This window comes from Vidua chalybeata, chromosome 2 (assembly GCF_026979565.1).
Source record: "Vidua chalybeata isolate OUT-0048 chromosome 2, bVidCha1 merged haplotype, whole genome shotgun sequence".
NCBI lineage: Eukaryota > Metazoa > Chordata > Aves > Passeriformes > Viduidae > Vidua > Vidua chalybeata.
The window spans coordinates 107620423-107642011 of record NC_071531.1 but is presented as its reverse complement, the minus strand read 5'-3'; the positions used below and the strand labels follow the sequence as shown (position 1 = coordinate 107642011).

Below are 21589 nucleotides of genomic sequence, written 5' to 3'. Positions count from 1 at the left end.
ATCTATTATTTAAAAGCATTTCTTTCCTGAACTAACTGTATTGTCTCAGTCTGAAAGTTCAGGAAAGTCTTAGAGTAATGACTTGTTGTGGTAATCTGCTGAAAGGTGCCAATGAATTGCATTCAAGCACACAAACAATAGCAAAGCACTTTTTTCAGCAAAGACAGTATCTCTTTTGCTTTAGATTCTCATCTATAAATGAATATGGTGACTTTGAAGGTTCTTTTTTGCTGGTTTGTGTTTTCTTGTTTCCTGACAGGATAAGGCTTACATTGCCTTTTTAGTCCTCTTGCTCCTGGTGGTTTTGTAATCACTACCCGAAGTTTAAGCAATAAATACACTGTAATGTGAACTTAAAACTTACCTGACATTTCTGAGATTGTTACAGTGGATATTATTAAGGAATTTTTATGATATCAGGCATTGTTAATTCTACTGTATGTTCGCCCTGTGTGCAGAAAGGAGTTTCAAAGTAGTGCAACCCAAAAGAGGTGTATTTGTAGAGAGAAACATCTTTCCTGAAAAGGAATGTCTGCACCGTGCATGTTTCAGGAAGACTCCAGCTGAGTCTGTTGAAACCTGGTGTTCATCTTCTGGTCTATTTTCATCCATCACCCACTGGAGTTTTCATTTACTGGAAAGTCCTGTAAAAACAAAAATATGTTGTCACATTGTATATCAGAAAAACAAGAGTAAAGATTTTGGAAGTCCAGATACTTCTTGGGGGTTGCTTCCCTGTCCCCCTCCTTCCCCCCTTAAATCAGTTGTTTCTGAGTGAACTATTAGAATATACCAGCAGTTTTATCTTGCATGTTCAGTGGCTTCTAAGTATCCTGTTTGCCAAAATTAATAGCAATGAATTTACTTTTTTAAAACCATCCTGAAAATATATAACATTCATATTTTGGCATCTACTGATAGTCCAGATCAAGTCTCATCATGTTTTCAAGCTTACTTTTTATGCCTAAACACAGAAAAGAACCAGGCCACTGAACTGACTTGAAAATTGATTCAGAGTTCATGGAGAAATGAAAGGATCCTGGTCTTGCACAATACCACATTTGCTTTTTCTCTCTATGACAATTTTGAATGAAAATCTAGGAAATTAACCTGGAGGGGCTGCTCAGCACAGGCAGGAATTGAATTAACAGAGTTGGTAGGTCGTTGTGGAGGGTACCATACACTCCACAGTTCAGGTTTGTAGGTACTTCTCCTAAGGGTACCCATGCTCATATGGAATCAATAAAAACTGTGGTCTGTGGAGTTTTGTCCAGACTTAAGTTTCATCATTTGTAGGTAGAAACACCAAAAGCAAGGGGAAAGATAATTGTCAAATTACTAAAATTTCATGTTACTGCTGTAGTTTCCTGGGAAGTTTTTGAGGAGTTGCATTGTACTGCAGTTTCTCCCAGGCTGTGAAAGAAAGGGAAATGCAATATTTCTCCCATAAGTACTCGCCACCTTGAGACTTTTTGCCTTTGACAGCTGTTTCCATTGTGTTGGTTTGCTTTGCTTTGGATGCATTTATAAGTTCCCATTTGAGTCTAAGCTCACTTGCAGTGATCCACTTTCCTTTTGCTTTGGTGGGGAGTGCTGATGTGTTGTCCTGCATGCCACAGCCAGCCCACTGTGCCTCAGAGCATCCCAAAGTTGGACACTGGTGGATGCCGGCACCTCTTTTGTAGCTGTTATTAAAGATGCTATCTTTAGCTGCAACACTGAAGTTATGCAACTTAATGTTCCCTGTGTATTAAAGTATTAATGAAAACACAGGGTAAAAAACAATGAACGGGACTCGATATAAAAGGAAGCATTTAATTAAAATTCAAATCTTCAGTAATGAAATCTGCCTGGCTTTATGCGCATTTGTGTTCATGCTGAGCATCGCCCTCTGTTTCCTTTTGTTAACTCTGATTCAGACTTCTGGCTGCTGTCTTACCACATGGGGGGATCCACAACTCTGTGCACTCCTTCCTGCCAGCAGTACAGCAGACTCTGCTAACGGGCAATGTTTCTCTGCTTTTTCCTCAGTAGCACTTACTGCACATTAAATACTAACATACTGATCAACTGGCACTTTGCCTTCAAATATCTCATAAGGACTGAAGCCAGCATGAGAGTCCAAATGCAGAAGTACTTTTGTGTATGATTTTACTGTCTTTTGCCATTTATGATAGCGTATAAATCTCCAAGACCTGCAATTCAGAGTTCCAGCTTGGTGAATTTGGTGTGTCTGTTTGCTTTCAAAACCATTTTTCATTGTTTTAGCTATTAACTTTTCTACTTTTTGTAATGCTCTTCGTAGAATTTTAATATATTTGAAGTCTTCAGATGATTTCCTAAATTATAAGATGTCACTGTAAATCATAAAGACATCTGTCTTGAGATTTTTGAAATTCTGAACAATAAAATAATGGAGTGTGTGATATTTTGCCTTTGTGTAGTGGGAAAGCAGAATGATTCATTTCTTAGAATATGCCTGAAATAGAACAAATGTTTGCCTGTTCCATTTGGGATCTAACTGAAAGCAGTTAATTGAATTAGATGAGGACTATATTTCTCTATGACCTCTGTGTAAGGCTGTCTGCCATTTTCCCCTGAGGTGATTCCCTGCATTGTTTTCTAAAACCAGCAAAAGTAATTTGGAAAGTATATGATATTTGGCATAAATGTAATTTTGAAATGGTTTATCCATGTCTACCATGGCAATCTCTTGTCAATTTACATCTTGGATGCTTCAGGATGTGAAAAACAAGATAGCATTACCACAAGGATGATACAGTCACACACTGGGGAATGCAGGGTGTCATTGATGGAACATCTACTATCTAACTGAGGTATGTCCTGCTGTATAGCAGTCTGAAGAGCTGAACAAAGACAGTGGAGCTCTGTGGTCTGTAGATTCTGCCAAGACAATAAAATTGTATACAATAAGGGAACAATAGAACAGATTAAAAGTGTGTGTAATAGCTCAGCAACATTTCTCAACTGTGTGGCCTTGCTGTAGTGTGTGGTACCAGCAAATGCTGTTCTTAACTCTGCTGTTATTTAGAATGAGCCACTCAGCCATATGAAGTGCCTGCATCTTGACCCCTCTGACTGATGTTTCAGGCTTGACCTCATGTGTAATGGGGGAATATAATTTTCCAGAATATTAAAGAAGCAACTTAGCTGTTTGAGTGTGATAATGATACTGTATATTCTCTGATATTAAAATTTCATTTTTTTCAACCACTTTAAGAGCATAATGGGGATTTTTTTCCATGGAAATAGGGTCCTTTCAAAAAATGTTGATGGTAGTGGTACAGTTATAACACCCTAGAATTTGCATGCTAAGCAGAAGGACGGGGCTAAAATTGTTGTGTGTATGCAGCACCTTTAGCAGAACAATGACATAGGGCATATGCAGATTTAGAACTACTGCAGAAAAATTCATATCAAGGGCATGGAAATCTTTATTTCTTTGCACATTTTTCCTCTTAAAAGTTTATGACTCCTTCAGAGCAAAAGGATGATTATAAGCAAACATACAAGTATGTTCAGCATTCAAGTCTTTCCTGTACTACAGGAAAACTGATGCCAGCTTCATTGGCAAGACTCTGGAGCAGTTGCTTCCCCTCTTTTAACAGCACAGGTTGCAACAAATGAGCTTCCTTCAGATTTGGCTTCCTGAGGGAGCTTCCATCTTGGGAACTATGGGAAAAGTGTAAATTTTTCACAGGACAAACCAGCATAGTTTGCTATTTGAGAGAAACACTTTTTAAAATCAATTGCAATCTAGCTTCATTTGCCATCCTAGCTTTAACCTTTCATTGAAAACTGGCTAAATGTTTGCTTCTGTCCTTGCTTGTGAATTAGATGACAGAGGCATTTCTGTGTTGGCTTTTGTATTCTTCCTTGAGAAAGAACTCTCTTCTGGTCGTGAAGTAAGTTTGGTGAGTAGTTAAGGAAAACACTGGAGTTCTGGTGAAGTGTCTTCTCACCTTTTCTCTTTCTTTGTTTGGTCCTTCTATCTCTTCTTTTCAGTTATCTCTTTATGATGTAATTTGGACAGCCAAGACACGCAGCCTCTTAATCTGGTTCTTTTTCTCCATTATAATCTGTTCTGCAGGAAGGCCAATGCAACCAGCAGCTCCTTACAAACTAAACATCAGAATCTTTGTTTGGAGTGTAGAGAGAAAAATCATTCTGTACAGAATGTGGACAAATCCCTGGATATAAAGATGCACACCCTTCTTTGCCTTTTTTAAAAACTAGTTTGTGATATCTGAAGGACACTTCTTGGATGAGCTGTGTCTAAAACCCCTTGGTTTGTGTCTGCAAATTTGGAAATATGCCGTGTTAGTCATGCTGAAAATACTGTCTGTAATCCAGCATGATTCAACTAACCCCAAAACAAAATGTAAAATGTACTACTACTACTAGAAAATACCTGAAAATATTTAATATTTACAAGTGAAAGGAAATAATCTCCATGGTCTGTAGAAATTAATCTATTCTTCCAGGAGGTAAATTCCTAGTTACACTTAGTAGACATCTTGTCCTGGAGCATAATATGTGGAAGACATTGAGAGGGATTGCTCTTCCTACACAGTCAGTCAAATTAATAATTAGGTCCCTTCTCCTTATCTATTTTCAATTTTCAGTCAACCTAAGGGATACTCTGAGCTGTGTGCCTGAGGCATCAGAGATCCTTCAGGATTTAATTAGGTTTCCCAGTGCTGCAGCATGTTCTCTGAGGCCTGTCAGTTACCCTTTCTCACAGGAGTTAAAATTACTCTTTATGTGACTTACCAGATTTGGTCATTTAATTGATTCTCAATTCATCATCTAATCCATTTACAATTTCCTTTCCACACATGGAGATACTGTTATAGGCTGACAGCTATGTTGCCCAGTAAGATTCCAAGCCACACTTAAACCCCAAATCTTAAATGAGTGAAATAAATTCAGACACACTGAGTGGTTTCCATAATTTTTTGCAATGGTTTTCAGTAACTTTCAGCCAATGGTTTTTACAGAAGTCTTTTATATTTTTTTTGGATCCTGCTTCATAAGCATGCCTTTCTTTCTATTAACAATTGGGAGTTTCTTAATTACAGTAACAAATGACAATAAATATATTTATTTTAAAATCTTTCTATGCAGTCATAAGTTTATTGCCAAATGCCTAAATATTTAATTGCTTTTGCAATGTAACATATTGCTTGATTCAAGCATGTGACATGTATTTGCTATCAGCACCTTTTAAATATGTGATCCAGTTGGTGCAGCAGTCCTTGGTTTTCTCCTATTGCAATGGATTAGAAGCAGGGTGGTCTTTTATTTGCTGACATGTATTGCTGAGTGTCTTAGGGAATGACACTTCTCCAGAGATGGTAATTAATAACCTTCAATAGATACAAAGATCCTAATTTGATGATGCTGCATTGAATCATCAAATGATTTGGTTTCGAATAGACCTTTAAGCTCATTGAATCCAGCTGTTAGCTCAACACTGACAAATTCACCATTAAACCATGTCCCAAGTGCCACATCTGCATGTCTTTTAGATCCCTCCAGTCATGGGGACTCCACCACTGCCCTGAGCAGCGTATTCCAGTGTCTGAACAACCTTTCAGTGAAGAATCTTTTTCCTAATACCCAACCTAAATCTCCCCTGGTGCAACTTGAGGCCATTTCCTCTTGTCCTGTCCTGTCACTTGTTACCTGGGAGCAGAACCCCACTCCCACCTGGCTGAAACCTCCTGTCAGGGACTTGTAGAGAGTGATCAGGTCTCCCCTGGGCCTCTTTTTCTCCAGCTCCCTCAGCTGCTCCTCATCAGCCTTGTGCTCCAGATCCTTCCCCAGCTCCATTGCCCTTCTCTGGAGACAATCCTGCACCTCAGTGTCCTTGGAGTGAGTAGCCCAAGATTGGACATAGAATTCAAGGTGTAGCCTCATTATTGCCATTTACAGGGGGACAGCCACTCCTTGGTCCTGCTGGTCACTCTATTCCTTATTCAGGCCAGGTGCCATTCAGCTGCTGTCTGGCAGCACCCCCAGGTCCTTTTTGGATGGGCAGAGAAAACACAATCAATCAAAGCCATGATTTTTTAGAGAGAATCCGTTTTAAAACAACTTAAAGGTTACAGTAATGGAGATAGTACCTTTTGTTAACATTTTAGAAGTGTGGTCTAATTTCACTGCTGCTGTTTTCTCCATCTTATATTTAACTCTGTTGTCTTGGTTCTGTTTGTCAGTGCTAAAACAAAGCCACCTTTCTTTGTTGCTTTGACTGTCGGTGCTCTCTGCTGGTGTCATCAGCCAGGTGGTACTAATAATGTTGTACTAAATTACATAGGCTGGTAACATGAACTTAATGCTGCTTTCTGACACCTTTAATCTGTTAACGTTCTTACAGCAGAATGTGGTACGAGATTTAGTAAAATCTTTAGCAGATCTGCGTGTTTGATGAGAGGCAATTTCCCATTGCTGGAAATTCTGCATTACTCTGCTGGGTAGTAGGAATGCAAGTTTTCTGAACTAAAGCATTCTGTATATACCATTCACTCTTCAATTAATTCTTTGAGTAATTCTTTTTCATTCATTCAATTTAAATGCTATTCTTCAGTACTCTTAACTTTTCCAAATTTAAATTTATGTTAAAATTTCTGTATGCCTCTTACAATGTCTACCAAAATCTAAAACATGGTATTGTTTCAAGAAATCACTGGCAATATGAGAACAAGCATAATAATAAAAGGCAGTTCTTAAACTGTTTTAATGTCTAAAAGAAAGGAATTTTGAAATCTTTTCTTTGAAATTTTTTCATTAACCCTTCAGTTTCTTCCATAGTGACATCATGGAGGAAGTATTTATGAACCAGCTGTTTCAACTAAATTAGTTTATCCCAGTGGTAATAAAGTAGAAAAAACACAGGTGTTTTACTGAGGTGTTTTAATGGTTGTTTCCCCTCACTAAAGGAGATCTTGAAATAGAAATATGTATAATGTGATCTCAGTTACGTAGACTTGGGTAGAGGTCTGAACTAACTCATACAAATAAATACATGTGACTACTAAGCAAAAAGCCATTTGATTTTAAAGTGCTTTTATTTCTTCAGACTTTGAGGTGGTAAGGTTTGCTAATGGGCAGAGTTTAAAGCAGAGCAGGACAGCACCATATGAATAGATGATGTTGAATGTGTGGTCATAAGTGTATAGCCAAGGATTATAAATAGATCTTTGCTCTGCAGCCTCTTTCTGAGGCTCAGAGAAGGCTGAGAGAATATTAGAGAACTGAACTGATTGGCATCTGCTTGTCTGCAGTAGGCTTTCAGTCTGACTGAGCAAGGGGTAGTGCCGCAAGGTAGGAAACAGAACTGGAAATTATGGAAGTGAGGAGCCCTAGGCATGCTGGCTGTGACTTCCAGCCTCTTGGAGCCTTGTGGAAGTGTGGACATCTTTTGAAGCATTCCATATGGCACTGCTGGACTCGGTCACTGCATGGAATTATTGCCTGCATTACATGAGTGGTCTTGATGATCACAACAGTAATTTCTGACTATTTATAGCTCTACTCCTTCTGTTCCGTTTTAATGGCTATTTATTTTAGTTAACACCAATGTTGACCTGGTTTTAACACCTTCAGAAAGGAAAGGAAAGCATTTTTTCAGGGAATAAGGTTTTCTTTAACTTTTTATGGCTGCATGGAGACTTTTAGGGAGGTCTCTTCAGAAATAATACTTCTCATTTGTAAATGATCAATTTTTTTTGGTCAAACCAGGTAACAGTTCAATGAGGTCTAAAATATAATATGGTAACACATGAGTTGACTTAAATTTGATAATGCATACCTTTGTTTGTTTCTTTTTTGCTTAATTAGGTGCACTAACACTTTCTTGTTAGTGGCATGCATGTATTAAAAATTATATCCTAATATCTGTATAAATTTCATGCCAGCAAAGTCTTTAAACAAGGTATTATAATTCTGGCTGATGCTTAAGTTAGTTGTAATTAAAATTAAGCACCTGGTTTGAAGCACTGTTCCAACTGACAACCATCTTATGTTTGAATGCCAAAAATGTCTGGTGTGTCTCAGTAAATTTGAATTACAAGTTCAGTAGGTAGTGGGGAAAAGGGATCACTGCTGATCCTAAATTACAGGAAGAGTTCTGCTTTTGAATAACAACTCAATCCTGACTAAGCAATAATTAGTTTCTCTGTGACTACAGCTTCATGGGATTGGAAGATTTATATAACCTCCTGAATCCTATTTTTGTTTTCCTTATGTTACAGGCTTTCAAAGCAAGCTCTCATTTTTGTTGTTTTGTTCATCATACTTTATTAGTCAAATGAAGTATTAGGTGGAAACTTAGTTTGTAAATACTGCTCTTTTGTTGGGGAGGAAAAGGGGAACACAGAAATACTTTTTATATATTTGAAGGAATGAAAATAGTAGAATTGGTAGATATTAAAATAGATTTTAAATCTATTACTGTGGTAGCTGTTGGTTACCACATATTACAGCTTTTAACAAAATTAGCCAAAAGGCAGGGCAGTGGGCCACTAAGGTTTGTATTTAGATTATTTAATGTCAGGAGGGTTTTGTTTGCTGTTGGAAACTTGTTCATTAGCTGAGGTCTAGTTGTTCTTCAAAGAAATGTGATGATCATTTATTCTGTTTATTTTGCTTCCTTTTTCCACCATTTTTGAGGCACATTCAAAGGAAGATTCAAATTATTTTCATGCTGAAAGAGTGGAGCTTGTTGGGATGTCTTATTTTAAATAGTTGTGCCATACTTTTGCTCACCAGTCTCTCTCTAAGAAGCAGACTTGTAAAATCATGTGTTTTATGTGGGATGGTGCAAGAGAGTTAATGGGAAGCAAGTCTGAGTAATGCCTTTTTATAAGAATTTAAATGGATTAAAATTGCCTTGTTCTGATTCAGAAACTTGCAGCACAAGCATCATCATTTCCCTCTTCCTCTGTTCCCTGGGTGACACTGGTGGCTGTAGATCTTGGTTGATTAGGGATCTCAGATATATTTTGGTGTATTGCTTTGAACTGAGCTGGCATGAAGTGTCTGGACTGGAACAGACCTGTAATCAAAATTTTCAGGAAATTTTCTGATTTCCAGATCTTAAATGATACCACCTGTTAAGGCATGATATCCACAATGTCTGATGGTAATTAGTGTGTTCCTTACAAATTCATTCTTTTCAAGTATTGACTAGAACTTTCTGGTTGGTTTATTTTATCTTTCATTTTATATATCCCTTTAAAGTCACAGTTATTTAAAGATAAAATGCACCAGTAATCTTTCTGAATTATCTATAGTTTATCTAGGAAAAAAAATCCTGCCTATCTTCCTCCCATTTCACCCTGTAGTGTCTCCCTACTCTTTTTCATATTAGGCAACAAAAGAAAAAAGCACTGGGTGCTGCATTTTGCAAAGCACTGTTTTGGTGCCATCTCTGCTTATTAATAAATTTTATGTTGCTTATCAATAAAAATTTATCCTCAGGTGGTTGCCAGTTCGCTTCTTCCCTGAGAAAGATTTCTCTGGGGAAAGTAAAACTCTTGAGTGGATTGAAGAGTTCGCAATATGAAGTAGTTGTGTGAGCAGTTGACTTTTAAGTGGAGCTACAAAAGTTGCTTTTGAAGCTGAATAGTTCAGCACCTTCACACAGCAAGATCATGGACTTCACAGCTGTGCTGTGATGATGGTTGCAATCATTCTTAATTGGATTTCGGAAAATATCAGATAAAATGCTAGAAAACCTCAACCAAGGTCTGGCAAAAATGGGGAGGAGAATATTTTTTTTATGAAGATCTTTTAGAAAAGGAAAAAAAATCAAATGTCTTCTTAATATATAATTTTTCATTCCAGCTGCATATATGTAAAAAGAGGTGAAATTTCACCATTAGGTGACAAAAAGCATTTGCTGTCATGGATTGCAAAGTATACTTCTAATATTACTTAAAAAGTAAATGTTTTCTCAATTTACAGTAAGCCTTGACTATGAAGAACAGGAAAGAAAAAGTTTAGGTTTTTTCAGTAAGGGATGAAAATTTTAGATTTATAACTTCACGCAAGATTGCCAGGGCCTGAGGCAAACAAAACAGAGCATGTATCTACTTTACAGCTGCAAAAATAATTACGATGACTATCTGTGGAGTAATCTCTAATGGATTATATTTTGTTAGCATTTCATTATGTGATGTTAGAGCCAAAATAATTCATGGTAAATGGGGAAAAAAATACTTGTTTTGAAGTATCTGTGGCCTGGACCTTTGATGTCCTTCTAGGCATTCTATTAAAGACTGGTTAATTTGGGAAAGGTCTTGGTTTGCAGGCAAGGTACTATGCTTGTCAAGCTATTATAAGACTAAGGAGTGTAGAAATTACAGAAGTAATTTGGTTTTATTATGTAAGTACTGGACTTCTTTGTTGCTTCAAAGGTGCTAAAGCCATCTGAGGTGCTATCTGATAGTCCTTTCTCTCAGATTTATGAGGTCTTTCAGACTTGAAAAGCACTTATGCTTTATTAAGATCACTTGATTTAATTTTTTTTTAAACTTCAGGCTGCTTCTTTTTATATGTCTCTTACATTTATCCAAGTGATACAATCTTCAGCAGTAATGAGATGCTTCTTACTCATGGTCAAAACACCCCTTTTTTGTGTTGCAATAGAACTGTGGCATAGCAAATAAACTCTTGTGCACTTTCATGTGTTGTTGGCACTGGGAACTGGATCTCTGGGAGGGAGGGGTTAGTAACTTAGGGCACCTTCTGTGTCTTCTTTAATGTTCTTTAATTTGAATAAGTAGGAAAAAAAATAATACGATCAGTGGCTCCAAGCCAGATTAAGTCTCTAAGGTATTAAATAGAAAAAAATTCTTGGACTTCAATAGAAGCAATGTCCAACTATCCATTTGCACTGCTTGATTTATAGTGATCCATGTGTCTGGATGGCTTGAGGGTTTCTTGGGAACACAAGAAATTGTCTTTGGCTGTTAACACCAAATTCAGTATAAGCGGAACAAGGATATGTAACATTTTCAGTGTATGTGAGTAGTGTTTTAACACTTCATAACCAAAACTGAATTTGAAGTGCAATTTTGGTGCATCAATATATAAGGGAATACAGTAAGGAAGATGTAAGAGAATGCAAGTTGAACTTAATAAAGTTTTGTTGAAGGCAGAAGGGAGTTTAAAGGATTGATCTTTTTTAAAAGCATGATGTTATAACTGAAAATATTTTCATTTTTTTCCCAAATTTGTAGAAGGAAAATATGCATGAGTCTTGGCTTTTTGGAAGAGAAATACTTTGATCCTAGGTGCAGCATGCTTTTTCAGGCTTTTGTAGAATAAGAAATAGGTACATTTTATTTGTTGGGTTGGTTTTTGGGTTGTTTTTTTTAAATAAACTCTGTAGACTAGGTCTGTTGAAGAGACCTAATCTGTCCAAGAGAACATGGTCATGCAAAAGCATCTTACTGTTGTAGACTTGATGACTTCCAGGGGCTCCTTCGAATCAAAGTTATTCTGTTCTCTTATTTTGTATTGTTAATGTGATAGAGACATTTTATCCTTGGCTATACACTTTCAGAGCATCAGAGTATATCCTATTTCCAGCGCATCCAGAAATTTCAGTAATTGAGCTGAAACATTAGAAATGTGAGTGCTTCAGTGTGAAAGGGGTTTAGTAAATTCAAATGTTTGGTGAGATTTGTACTATATTTAAGTATTTTTCACACACAGATTTTCTTTGTTATTTCTGGAATTTATGTCCTTTATCTAGAATAGTGGCAACATATTCTTTATTTTTTTTTTTGATTCCTGCCTACACTTTTGTATCAATGTGGAACTTTCCCAATTGTGTATTACATTATAATAAAAGCAGGCCTGAGGAAGGTCTGTACCTCTGTCCCAAAGCAGGTGACCTATTTGCCCTCAGACCACTTTAGAAGGTCTTACCAGCGTGAAAGACCTTACAGAGAGGGATGGCTTGGTGGTAGCACTGTACCTGCCAATCTGTAAGAACAACCACATTCCTAAACAGCTGACATAAATCTCACCTCCCCTTGAAGCAGCATTAACAACTAAACCCCTGTTCACTAGTGAATGTCCATGTATCTGGGCTCCATGGCTTGGAGGATATCTTATTTTTTTTGCTGCAGCTTCTTGGCATTATTTATTGTTGACACAAGATTGTTGCAGGTAGCGAGAGTGACATACAGCTGTGTAAAAATCCTGAGAGTCCTTTGGGGGTAGTGTGCTTTTCCATTACCCTATCCTTTGTTCAGTGTGGATGGAGGAACAGCAGTGGAGAGAACAAGAATGTTATGTTTGTTATCATTAGAGTTATTTATTTTTAGATAAAACCTAATGCCACTTACTTGGCAAGGCCTAGAAATGCCATTATTCTGTTAAACCGTGTCCCTGTGCAGTGGTCTGTTGAGCACAGGATGATGTCTGTACTTTCCCAGAAAAGAAAATAATCACACAGCTATTGATAAAATCCATAGTGGATGACTGGAGGAAACTAGAGTTTCCTAGGCCTGGGCTTGGCCAAATGATGAGAAAGAACAAATTCTAGTAATGAAGCTGCAATAAAAATGTTTCTTTGCCTGAAAAGGTGGTAAAATTGACTTCTAAATAAAGGATGTGGTCCTGGTTTAGGCTAAGTAACAACTACCAGAGATCAGGAAAGGTTTTTAATATTTTTTTCTTTAAAAAGACACAAGCCAAATTGCAAAGATGAGTTTGGCTAAGGTTGGGCAAATGTTTAGTGATTTGTAATGTCATCAAAGAACTGGGAAGTTTATTTAGTTCATTGATTTTCGCCCTAAATTCAGGGATGGGTACAATTTGTATGGCCAGTGGCCAACCTTTAACCGTAAACTTCTGAGTTACTGGCAGGCTGACCTTGTGTCTCAGGAAAAAAGGACAGAAAGCAACCTCTGCAGTGCTTCCCCCAAGTCACATTCTACCTGAGCAGAAGATACTGTGCCATCTTCAACTGAGACATGAATCATGGAATGCTTTGTGTTGGAAAGGACCTTAAAGACCATCTCATTCCAACCCCCTGCCATGGGCAGGGACACCTTCCATAGACCAGGTTGTTCAGAGCCCCATCCAGCCTGGCCTTGAACACTTCCAGGGATGGAGCAGCCACAGCCTCTCCAGCCAGTCCATGCCAGGGCCTTGCCACCCACACAGTAAAGAATTTCTTCCTAATATCTAATCTAAACCCACCCTCTTTCAGTTCAAAGCCATTACCTCTAGTTCTCTCACAACATGCTCTTGTAAAAAGTCCCGTTCCAGCTCTGTTGATTAACTGATCTGTTTGTTAATGTAAAATACAGTGACAACAGGCACCATTAAAGACCAATAAAAAACACTTTGCTGCACTATTAGTATATTATTGAGTAATTTTTTTGCTTCACTGCCTTTATTCTTTCAGTTCTACGGGATGACTTCAGACAAAATCCCTCAGATGTCATGGTAGCTGTGGGGGAACCTGCAGTGATGGAATGCCAGCCCCCAAGAGGTCACCCAGAGCCAACTATATCATGGAAGAAAGATGGGACCCCTCTAGATGACAAAGACGAGAGAATTACAGTAAGTATAAAAAGGTTTTCCAAACAACACAAGAATCAACTAATCAAAAATTTCTCGTCTCTTGAGCCTGTGGGCATCTCTGGCTGTGCTGTCCTTTCTAGGATGTGTCCTCTCCTTGCCTCACAGGCAAGGGCTAGTTTGCATTTAGCTTGGAATGTAACCTCTCATCTCCTAGTACTTCATTGCAGAGTATGTATTTGTTTGTTAAAGAGGCCTATGCAAAACCTATGTTCTTCTCTTCCTCACAAGAATTAGAAGCTTGTGGAAATGAAATTCATTATACTCATCACTGTCCTATAATTTTCATACTTTTTATCCACCTACAAATTTTTGCAACCTGTAATATCTGCCATTGATTGGAAAGAGAAACTACAAGTAGTCTCGGTGAGATCTTTTGTAATTCTGCTGAAAATAACACACGAAGGAAAGTTGTGCATTGTATTAGAAAGGATAAAAAGGGTTTGGGGATATAGACACATTTCTTTACAGAGATAATGGCTTATCCCGCCATCTTAAATAAATCTGTTTTTTCATTAGAGGTGGTGTCATACTCATTTGTTTCTGTAGCTTCCTGAATACAGTGCATGACTATTCCAGAGTATGGATAAAGCAGCTTCTGAAATCATAAAACTATCCTTTTGAAACAGTAAGCTGGTGAGCCTAAATGTCTTGCAGAAATGGCAGTGAAAAATGGGGTTCAAAAATCATTTATTTGCTGCCAGCGTGGTGAGAGGAGAAACATCCTTCCACATGAGAGAAACTATATCATCTGAAAGCACATACTGTCCTGTTGGTACTGGAAAGATTTCTAGTGTAAAGCAGGATTAGAGGCACATACCATTTACATGCCTCAATCACATACCAAAATGAGGGAAAGTACTCTGAGACCCCAGCAACCTAAGTATAAAATTACCATTTTGGTTTGAGATTGAAATTGCCTGTTATTCCATTTATTTTTTACAAACAAGACAAAGCCCAGGCATTCTGCAGTTGTAGCGTATGCATACATTTAAATTTTTAAGTACCCTACCCAACCTATACTGATTGCTGGCTATTAACTCTATTCCTCTAATCATACTTGCTAAGAACTTGCAATTTCCTTTTCAAATCTCCTTCCAACCGTGACAAGGCAATTGACCTGAGATAAAGAGAAGATTCCAATGCTACCTATGTTAGGTTTTTTTCCTCCAGGAAGCACTTTCTAAACTTGCATTTTTTATTGCTATAGTTTATTCTCTCGAAGGATTTTCAGGTGTTGCCTATTAAGTACACTTCTTTTGCTATACATGAAAACTGTTCCAGCTGCCAGAACAAAGATATACCCAGAACAAGAGTAGCTATCACTGACTGGCAGTGTGACCTGGAGTCGTTAAAGCTTTTCTTAGGATGAAATAAAGCCCCTCATTTTGGTTTTATTTTCTGGTGTTTATATCAAATGCTCACCCACACAGTATCCTTTCACCTTGTCATCTGGCAGAGTTGTTGTGTGTTATCAATGTCTCCTCCCAGAAACAAATAAATGAAAGTGAATTTTGATGTAGGTGTAGATTCACACTTGTTTCAGGTACTCAAATGGGGGTTTGTCTCCAGAGGTGTAAATTAACAGAGCTGCCACAGCCCAGCTTAGCCGTGTCATATGTGCCTGGCATTGTCCTCAGCAGCACTATTGATATCGTGGGGGCTTCCTGACACAGGCCAGAGAGCCTGAAGCAGCATTGTCATGCAGATTTGCATCCTCTTACAGCTGTAGCAGGATCTTGCCAAGTGGATAAATATGCATTCAGATGTACCTCTTTACAGCTTTGCAGTAACCATCTGTATGATCTTGCTAGAGGCGGGGAGGGGAGTGGGGACTGGGACCTGGAATGGGCAACTTATTAAAGTGCAGATGGGAATGCAATGCTAATTGTGAAACCTGAGATAGAATAATTCCATTTCTGTTCATTTATCTCCTTAAAGGCATTTCTATTTCAGTTTGGCATCAGGTATGGAAAAAAACCTAGAAGAGTATAAAAGCTGAAATAAGGATGAAATTGATGGGGTTTGACAGGTTTCTCTTTTTCTTCTTTTTAATTGTCTGTATTTAAAATGAGCACCTACCTTCATGTGGTGGCAAAATTTTGATTCACTCAGTTCCAGTAAATTTCCATAATACAAGTGTAACTTTCCTCTTTTTAAGCCATGAAATTAGTAGATCAGGAAATGTCAAACTATATGTCTTGGTGTTCAGTGCACATGTAATACCACTGGATATTTAATAAATGAAAAAGTTTTGGTGGCTCCACTTCTAAATATAGAAGAATAGAATAGAATATATCATTCTTATAGGTTTGTTGATCTTTGACTCATTACAATTTCAAGAGTTCTCTAAGTGTCAAAGGCTTTGTGAAGCATATTGTGTTAATGCTTTCCTTTCTGACATGAGATTTAAAATAAACATTAAGACTCTACTTTTTCTGAATAAGGTATGATGCTTGACATCTTCTTTTTTTGATTCATATTTATACTTTCTTCAAGAAGATGGTATCTTCATGAAGCAACCTTATTTTTAATATATGGAAGGATTTTTTCTCCTCTGCAATGAGAGTGTCATTTATGAGTCAGAAAAACTGGATTTTTCAGAATGAGTACTAAGAGCACTAGAAAAACAGAGCTGGAAGCTCTGTTCCTGACTGAGAGTTTGAAGCAAAAGATGTAGATAAATAGCAAATAAATAAGATCCAAGTTAAGGCATGACTTCCTCAGGAATGCAATAAAAAGAAAATACTATTTTGTCCTGGGTAGAGTTAAGGAAATCAATGTGTTTATGTAGATAAGATAATAAAAATCAGTCTTTTCATATTTTTGGTCCATTTGTAGGGCAAATAAATGTGCTATGAAGAGAAAAAACTTGATATGTCTTTTAGGTTATAAACTAGGGAATGGAACAAATAGAAAGTGAAAGTTAAGGGTGAGGGCAAAGCTATCTGTGAAGGGGTTTATAGAAGCAGGCATTTTATTTGAGCACAGCTCTCCCAGTAGTGCCCAGTTTTAGAGACTTTGTGTAGACTCTTCAGTGCACAAATGTCTGCTGGGTGCACCTGATAAAGAATTGTCACCAAAATATCTTTTCTCTCTACTCTTGAGTGTGTTGTCTATAAACAGTTCTCTCGGTGCATTGGGCTTAACTCCTCATGGGAGTTCTGTACACCATGGTATGAAAGCAAATGTTTGATGTGACCATTCCCTCTCCAAATGTTACAAATGAAACTGGAACAGTCTTGCCTGAGAAGCAGACACTTATCTTTAGCTTAATTTATTGATTTGGAAAACAGTTATCATGAGGACTAAGAAGAACTAGTATGATTCCATGCTCATCTAGTTAATTTTTCTCCTAGGATTACTGTGGAATCAAGAATCCCTCCTGTAATATATGTAGATATATATATATAGATATATATATATATATATATAGTTGAAAAGGGGTGCCTTAGCTCAGTCCAGTGAATAGCTCTAATTTCTCACTGCCAACAGTGTAAAACTCAAATGTATTTTTCCAGTGTTTTACATGATCCATCTGCACTAGGAGAGGCTGTGGGACACTCCTCTTGGAGCTGAGACTTGGTGGAGAAAGAAGCTGCAAGGTGTTGTCCATGAGAAAGAGGGAAGGGAGCGCAGCAGGGTGAGGAAGTTCCTGGTTCTGTTTCCAGCTGTTCTCGGTGTTTACACATTTGGCACTGGTGAAGTTCATAGACCTGCCCGTTGCTTGGAGCAAGGATTTAGGCCGGAGCTCCAGGCTTCCAGGGATCCTCCCCAGGAGCAGCCCTGCTCCCAGCCCCATCAGTCTAGCCATCTTTTTTGCATGGCAGCACAGCATCATTAGCACGTAGCCACGTGTGTCACCTTGATGCCAAAAGCTGTGAGTTTGCATTCCCTCCAGCTGAGGAGGAAGTGCAATCAGTGGAGTTTCTGCTGACTGCTGTAATCACTGGGTTTGGTCTTTCCAAATGTATTTTGTCTGGATGCAGTTGGCAGAGTGTCAGTGGCTGTGAGTGCCATTAGCAATGACTTGCTCAGGCACTCAGAGTAATCACAGTGAGTGTTGGTTGCTTGTAAGCCTGTGAATTCAGTGTGCCTCCATTCACTCACTTGTCACCCATCTTCCTGCTGTACCCCAGAAATGTCCCACTACTTTTCAAATGGTGTTCCCACTGCCTTCCTAGCACACACCTCACCAAATTTTTACTTCATTCCCCAGCCATTTCCTCCATCTCACAATGTGTGATTGTGTGCTCGCATCCACCCAGCCTGTCTGGCTCTATCACCTGATTAGCAGTATCTGCTTGTGTGGAGGTAGCAATTTGGAAGCTCAGATAAGCAAACCCTCCTGCAGCATGCTGTGAAGTCAAGGCATTCTTCCCTGGGCTTTGCTGTTGCTGGAAATGGCTGGTGAGCTGTGATTTGTGATGGCTGCAGCAGCGTCTGCCTGGGTCAGGTTTGCTCAGAGCCTCCCTCGAGGAGCTGTGTTGCTGCTCTGTCTTCCTTGTGAATCCCAAATGCAGCTGTATCTCTGTAAGATACTGACTTCAGTAATCTAACCAAGATGGTGGGGCCTTTGAGCATGTCTTTAGGCAAAAACTGGCAATAATTACAAACTCTCAGGAGCGCAGAGCGTTCAAAGAGGATTTTGTGGCTCTTCCATCTAGACAGGGCACCCTCCATGTGCTTTTGGATCTATCAATTTGTCTTATGTTTTAACAGAAATGCCTGCATAATTGACCAAGCCTCAGTGAAATCAGGATGCAGTCAGAGTGCCTGTAATTATCAGTGCTTTCCCAGTGGGAGAAAGTGTACATAACTTGCATAAGCTCCAGACCAAGCTGATGTTTGAACCAGGTTTGGAGGTCAAGGTTTCACAGCTGAGTCTGTTTCATCCCCATGACCACTAGTAGCCTCTGCTTCAGAAAGCTTCCTAATTGTTCACATCAAGTCATGGTATAGGTGGTAGAAGAAAAAAGCTATGCATACTGAACATGAAATTTTAATAGGTAAAATCTTTTACATATACATGAAAAAGGATGCTGGTACCTAAGAAAGAAATCCTTTGTAATTGAATACAAAAAGCAGAGCCTTTGCATTGAAACTTCCATGCAGCACTGTGATTGCAATTTCCCCCTCTTTCGTATTAACTCTTATCTCTCATTTATCCTGAATCATCCTCATTTGATTTTTAAAAGAAAAAGCTTGAGAAGCCATTTATCTTTCCTTGTTCAAGTTTCTTAGCTTTAAAGATCAAAGTTACAAGATGAATAATGCATACAGGTTTTCATTCCTTTTTTGTGTGGCTGTCTTGTGACATCAACAGTTTTGAATGACTTACACTCTTATTTTAGATGAGTTTCAACTTAAATTTTCAATTCCCATCTCCTTTCCTGGCGCTTAAATAGTACATCACAAATGTGCAGCATTTATTGCATCTTATGCAATGCTATTTTTATGAGTGAGTGATGAAAATGTTTTTCAAAATTTAAAAACAAAGCCTTCTGATCTTCTGTTGTGACAGGAAAACCTCCTAAACAGTACCATCCACAGGAGGATGTTTCATGTGCTTGCCCCAGTTTTTTTGTTAATGGATTGTCAAAGGGAGCTGCGTTCATTCTTCTTGGTGGGACCAGTCATAGCCTCATCGTGCTTTGGCAAGTTTAAAACTACATAGGTGGATCCCAACGTGACCTTGACCATAAGAAAAAAGGAAGTGGAAGAGATTGCTATGCCTGTCAGTTAAAAAGGAAAAGAGAAAGTGTTGTTAGTATTGGAGGGAACAGTGGAAAGAGCAGAAATTAATTCCCTCTTTAGGAAGAGGTTAGTCTTTCTAAAGTTAAATTGCAGGGGAAAATTGCAATGCGGATGTGAATCAAGAGAAATGTGAAAAACCCTGATTGAATTTGTTGGGGTGTTTTGTGTGGAGTAACAGTCTTAACCCATTAGTACAGCAATGCTCCTGACAGAAACCATACTGTTGCAGTGCCACTCCAAATTAATTCAAGATGTTTATCCTTATTTCTTTCTTCTCCATTTCTCTTTAGTTTTTTTCTGGCCTCCTCTCTTTTTCTCTGATTTATTGATCATTAATCTCTTAACACCTTCATTTCCCCAAATTACATATTTTAGATGCACAGCAGAAGAATGCACACTCCTGTAGAAGCTGTAATTCTAATGGTAATATTGCATCTGCTGGGCAGAGCTGCATGAGAGAACGTGGCCTGGGTGCACAGCACACCAAGCAATGGGAGTGAGGGGAAGGCGGGGAGCAAGGACTTACCATTCAGGGGTTTATTTCATTTTAATTGTTTTTCTTTTTTGGGGCAGATTAAAGGGCAAGAAGCAATTTCCTATAGGCCCCAAGAGGGTTAGAAAGAGAAGTGTATTTTTTGTTCTGATTCCCAATATGTGCTGCCTCCCAGCAATTTCCTTTCTTCCAAGTCCTTTTTCTTACTCCCTGGGAGCATTGGCTTCCCACTCTACCTCTTTTTTTACTTCATCTCCTGATCCCTACAGTGGTGGCTTCCTCAAGGATCAAGAGTAGTTTTTATTAATGATTTATATTTCTTCTGCTCTTAATATTATTTCCACAGGTGACGCAGCTGGAGCTGCTGTGAGTTAACTTGGCACCCCCAAGAGGGAAAAGAAACATAAAAAATTATGAAAAACAATTTGTAACCACACAGCTGTCCCAGTGGATAGTGAGAATTCCTCTAAATCCTTCTGTTGCTTCTCCTTGTTTCTTCCAAAATGTGACACTTTTGTTCTGTGTTCACACTTAAAGCTCTGTTTCAGAGTCCCTGTTGCTCCTGCTGAAATATTTTTGCTCTCCAGATTCCACAAATCTTTGAAGATGTTTCTTCTGGATCACTTCTCCCTTCTTTTCCTTGCCAAGTGCTTGTGCTGTCTCCTGCCTTATCATGAGGACACCTTTCCCATTTTTGCCCTGACTTCTCTCTGCGTGCCTTCCTCTTCCCCTGCCATGTCTAAACCACTCAGGTTTCCACATCTGCACAACCACTCTGTTAAGACAAAGGGTTCTCAGGTATCTTCTGTTATGCTGCTACTTCCCATGTAAGTTTTTGGGGTTTTTTAATTATCACAGACATACCCAAGCTCTTTTCAGTGGTCCATTAGTCTTTGGTTATCATTTGTCACATTGTTTTGTGTGTTGTTTGTCAGTGTCTTGGCTGAGCTGTAAAAAATGTTACCTTCTGCAGAGGGCCACACTCACCTTGGAATGTTGTAAAAAATCTGCTTAATAGCCTAGACTAACATAAAGTGGAGAAATACCACACAGACTTTTATTTTTGTATCTATTTTCCTCTTTTGCTTCTTCCATCCTACTTGGAGTCTGATCATCCTCACTTCATTTCTCAGACGCAGCCCTTTGAAACAAAACTTCTCATCTCTAACACATCCACGAGCAGTTTCCAGCCCTGACCACAGCTGCCAAGAGCGAGAGCTCGAATTCTACACGCTGGTGTGGATTGGAAATCCTAACCTATTTACAAGACTCTCCCCTCGCAGCTTGCATTTTGGGTTGGCCATAGGGAGGAGCGTGGCTGTGCAGATGTTGTCAGGCAGATGTGAGCTCTGGGCTGGCTCTGGATCGCCCAGCAGCCATCTGGCAGTGGTTAACGTGGCGCCGAGCCCAGGCTAACGAGCCCTGCTGCGAGGCAGGCTCGAGCGCGCTGGCACCGCGCGGGGCTCGCACGGCCACACGGCTCCCGTGGCACTGAGGGCAGAAGGAGCTTGACGTCTCCATACATGTGCCAAACCAAGGCAAATGGCCTGAAAATGCCTATGTGGATGTTCCCTTCTCTGCAGCTCTTGCAAAATTGCAGAATCACGGAATTGCAAGGTTGGAAGAGACCTTTAAGACCATCAAGTCCAACCCAGCCCCAACACCTCAACTAAACCATGGCACTGAGTGCCACATCCAGTCTTTATTTAA

The 21589-nt window shown here is 38.9% G+C and overlaps 1 protein-coding gene across 3 annotated transcripts in view; it reads left to right on the top strand.

Annotated features, from left to right (window-relative positions):
• The window catches only part of ROBO1 (roundabout guidance receptor 1), a 292679-nt gene that overhangs the window by 167030 nt on the left and 104060 nt on the right, over positions 1-21589 (top strand). For all 3 annotated transcript variants that reach the window (XM_053934339.1, XM_053934340.1, XM_053934338.1), the window contains exon 3: positions 13454-13611. In XM_053934339.1, coding sequence (XP_053790314.1) covers positions 13454-13611 — 158 coding nt within the window. The remainder of the gene's footprint in view (positions 1-13453; positions 13612-21589) is intronic.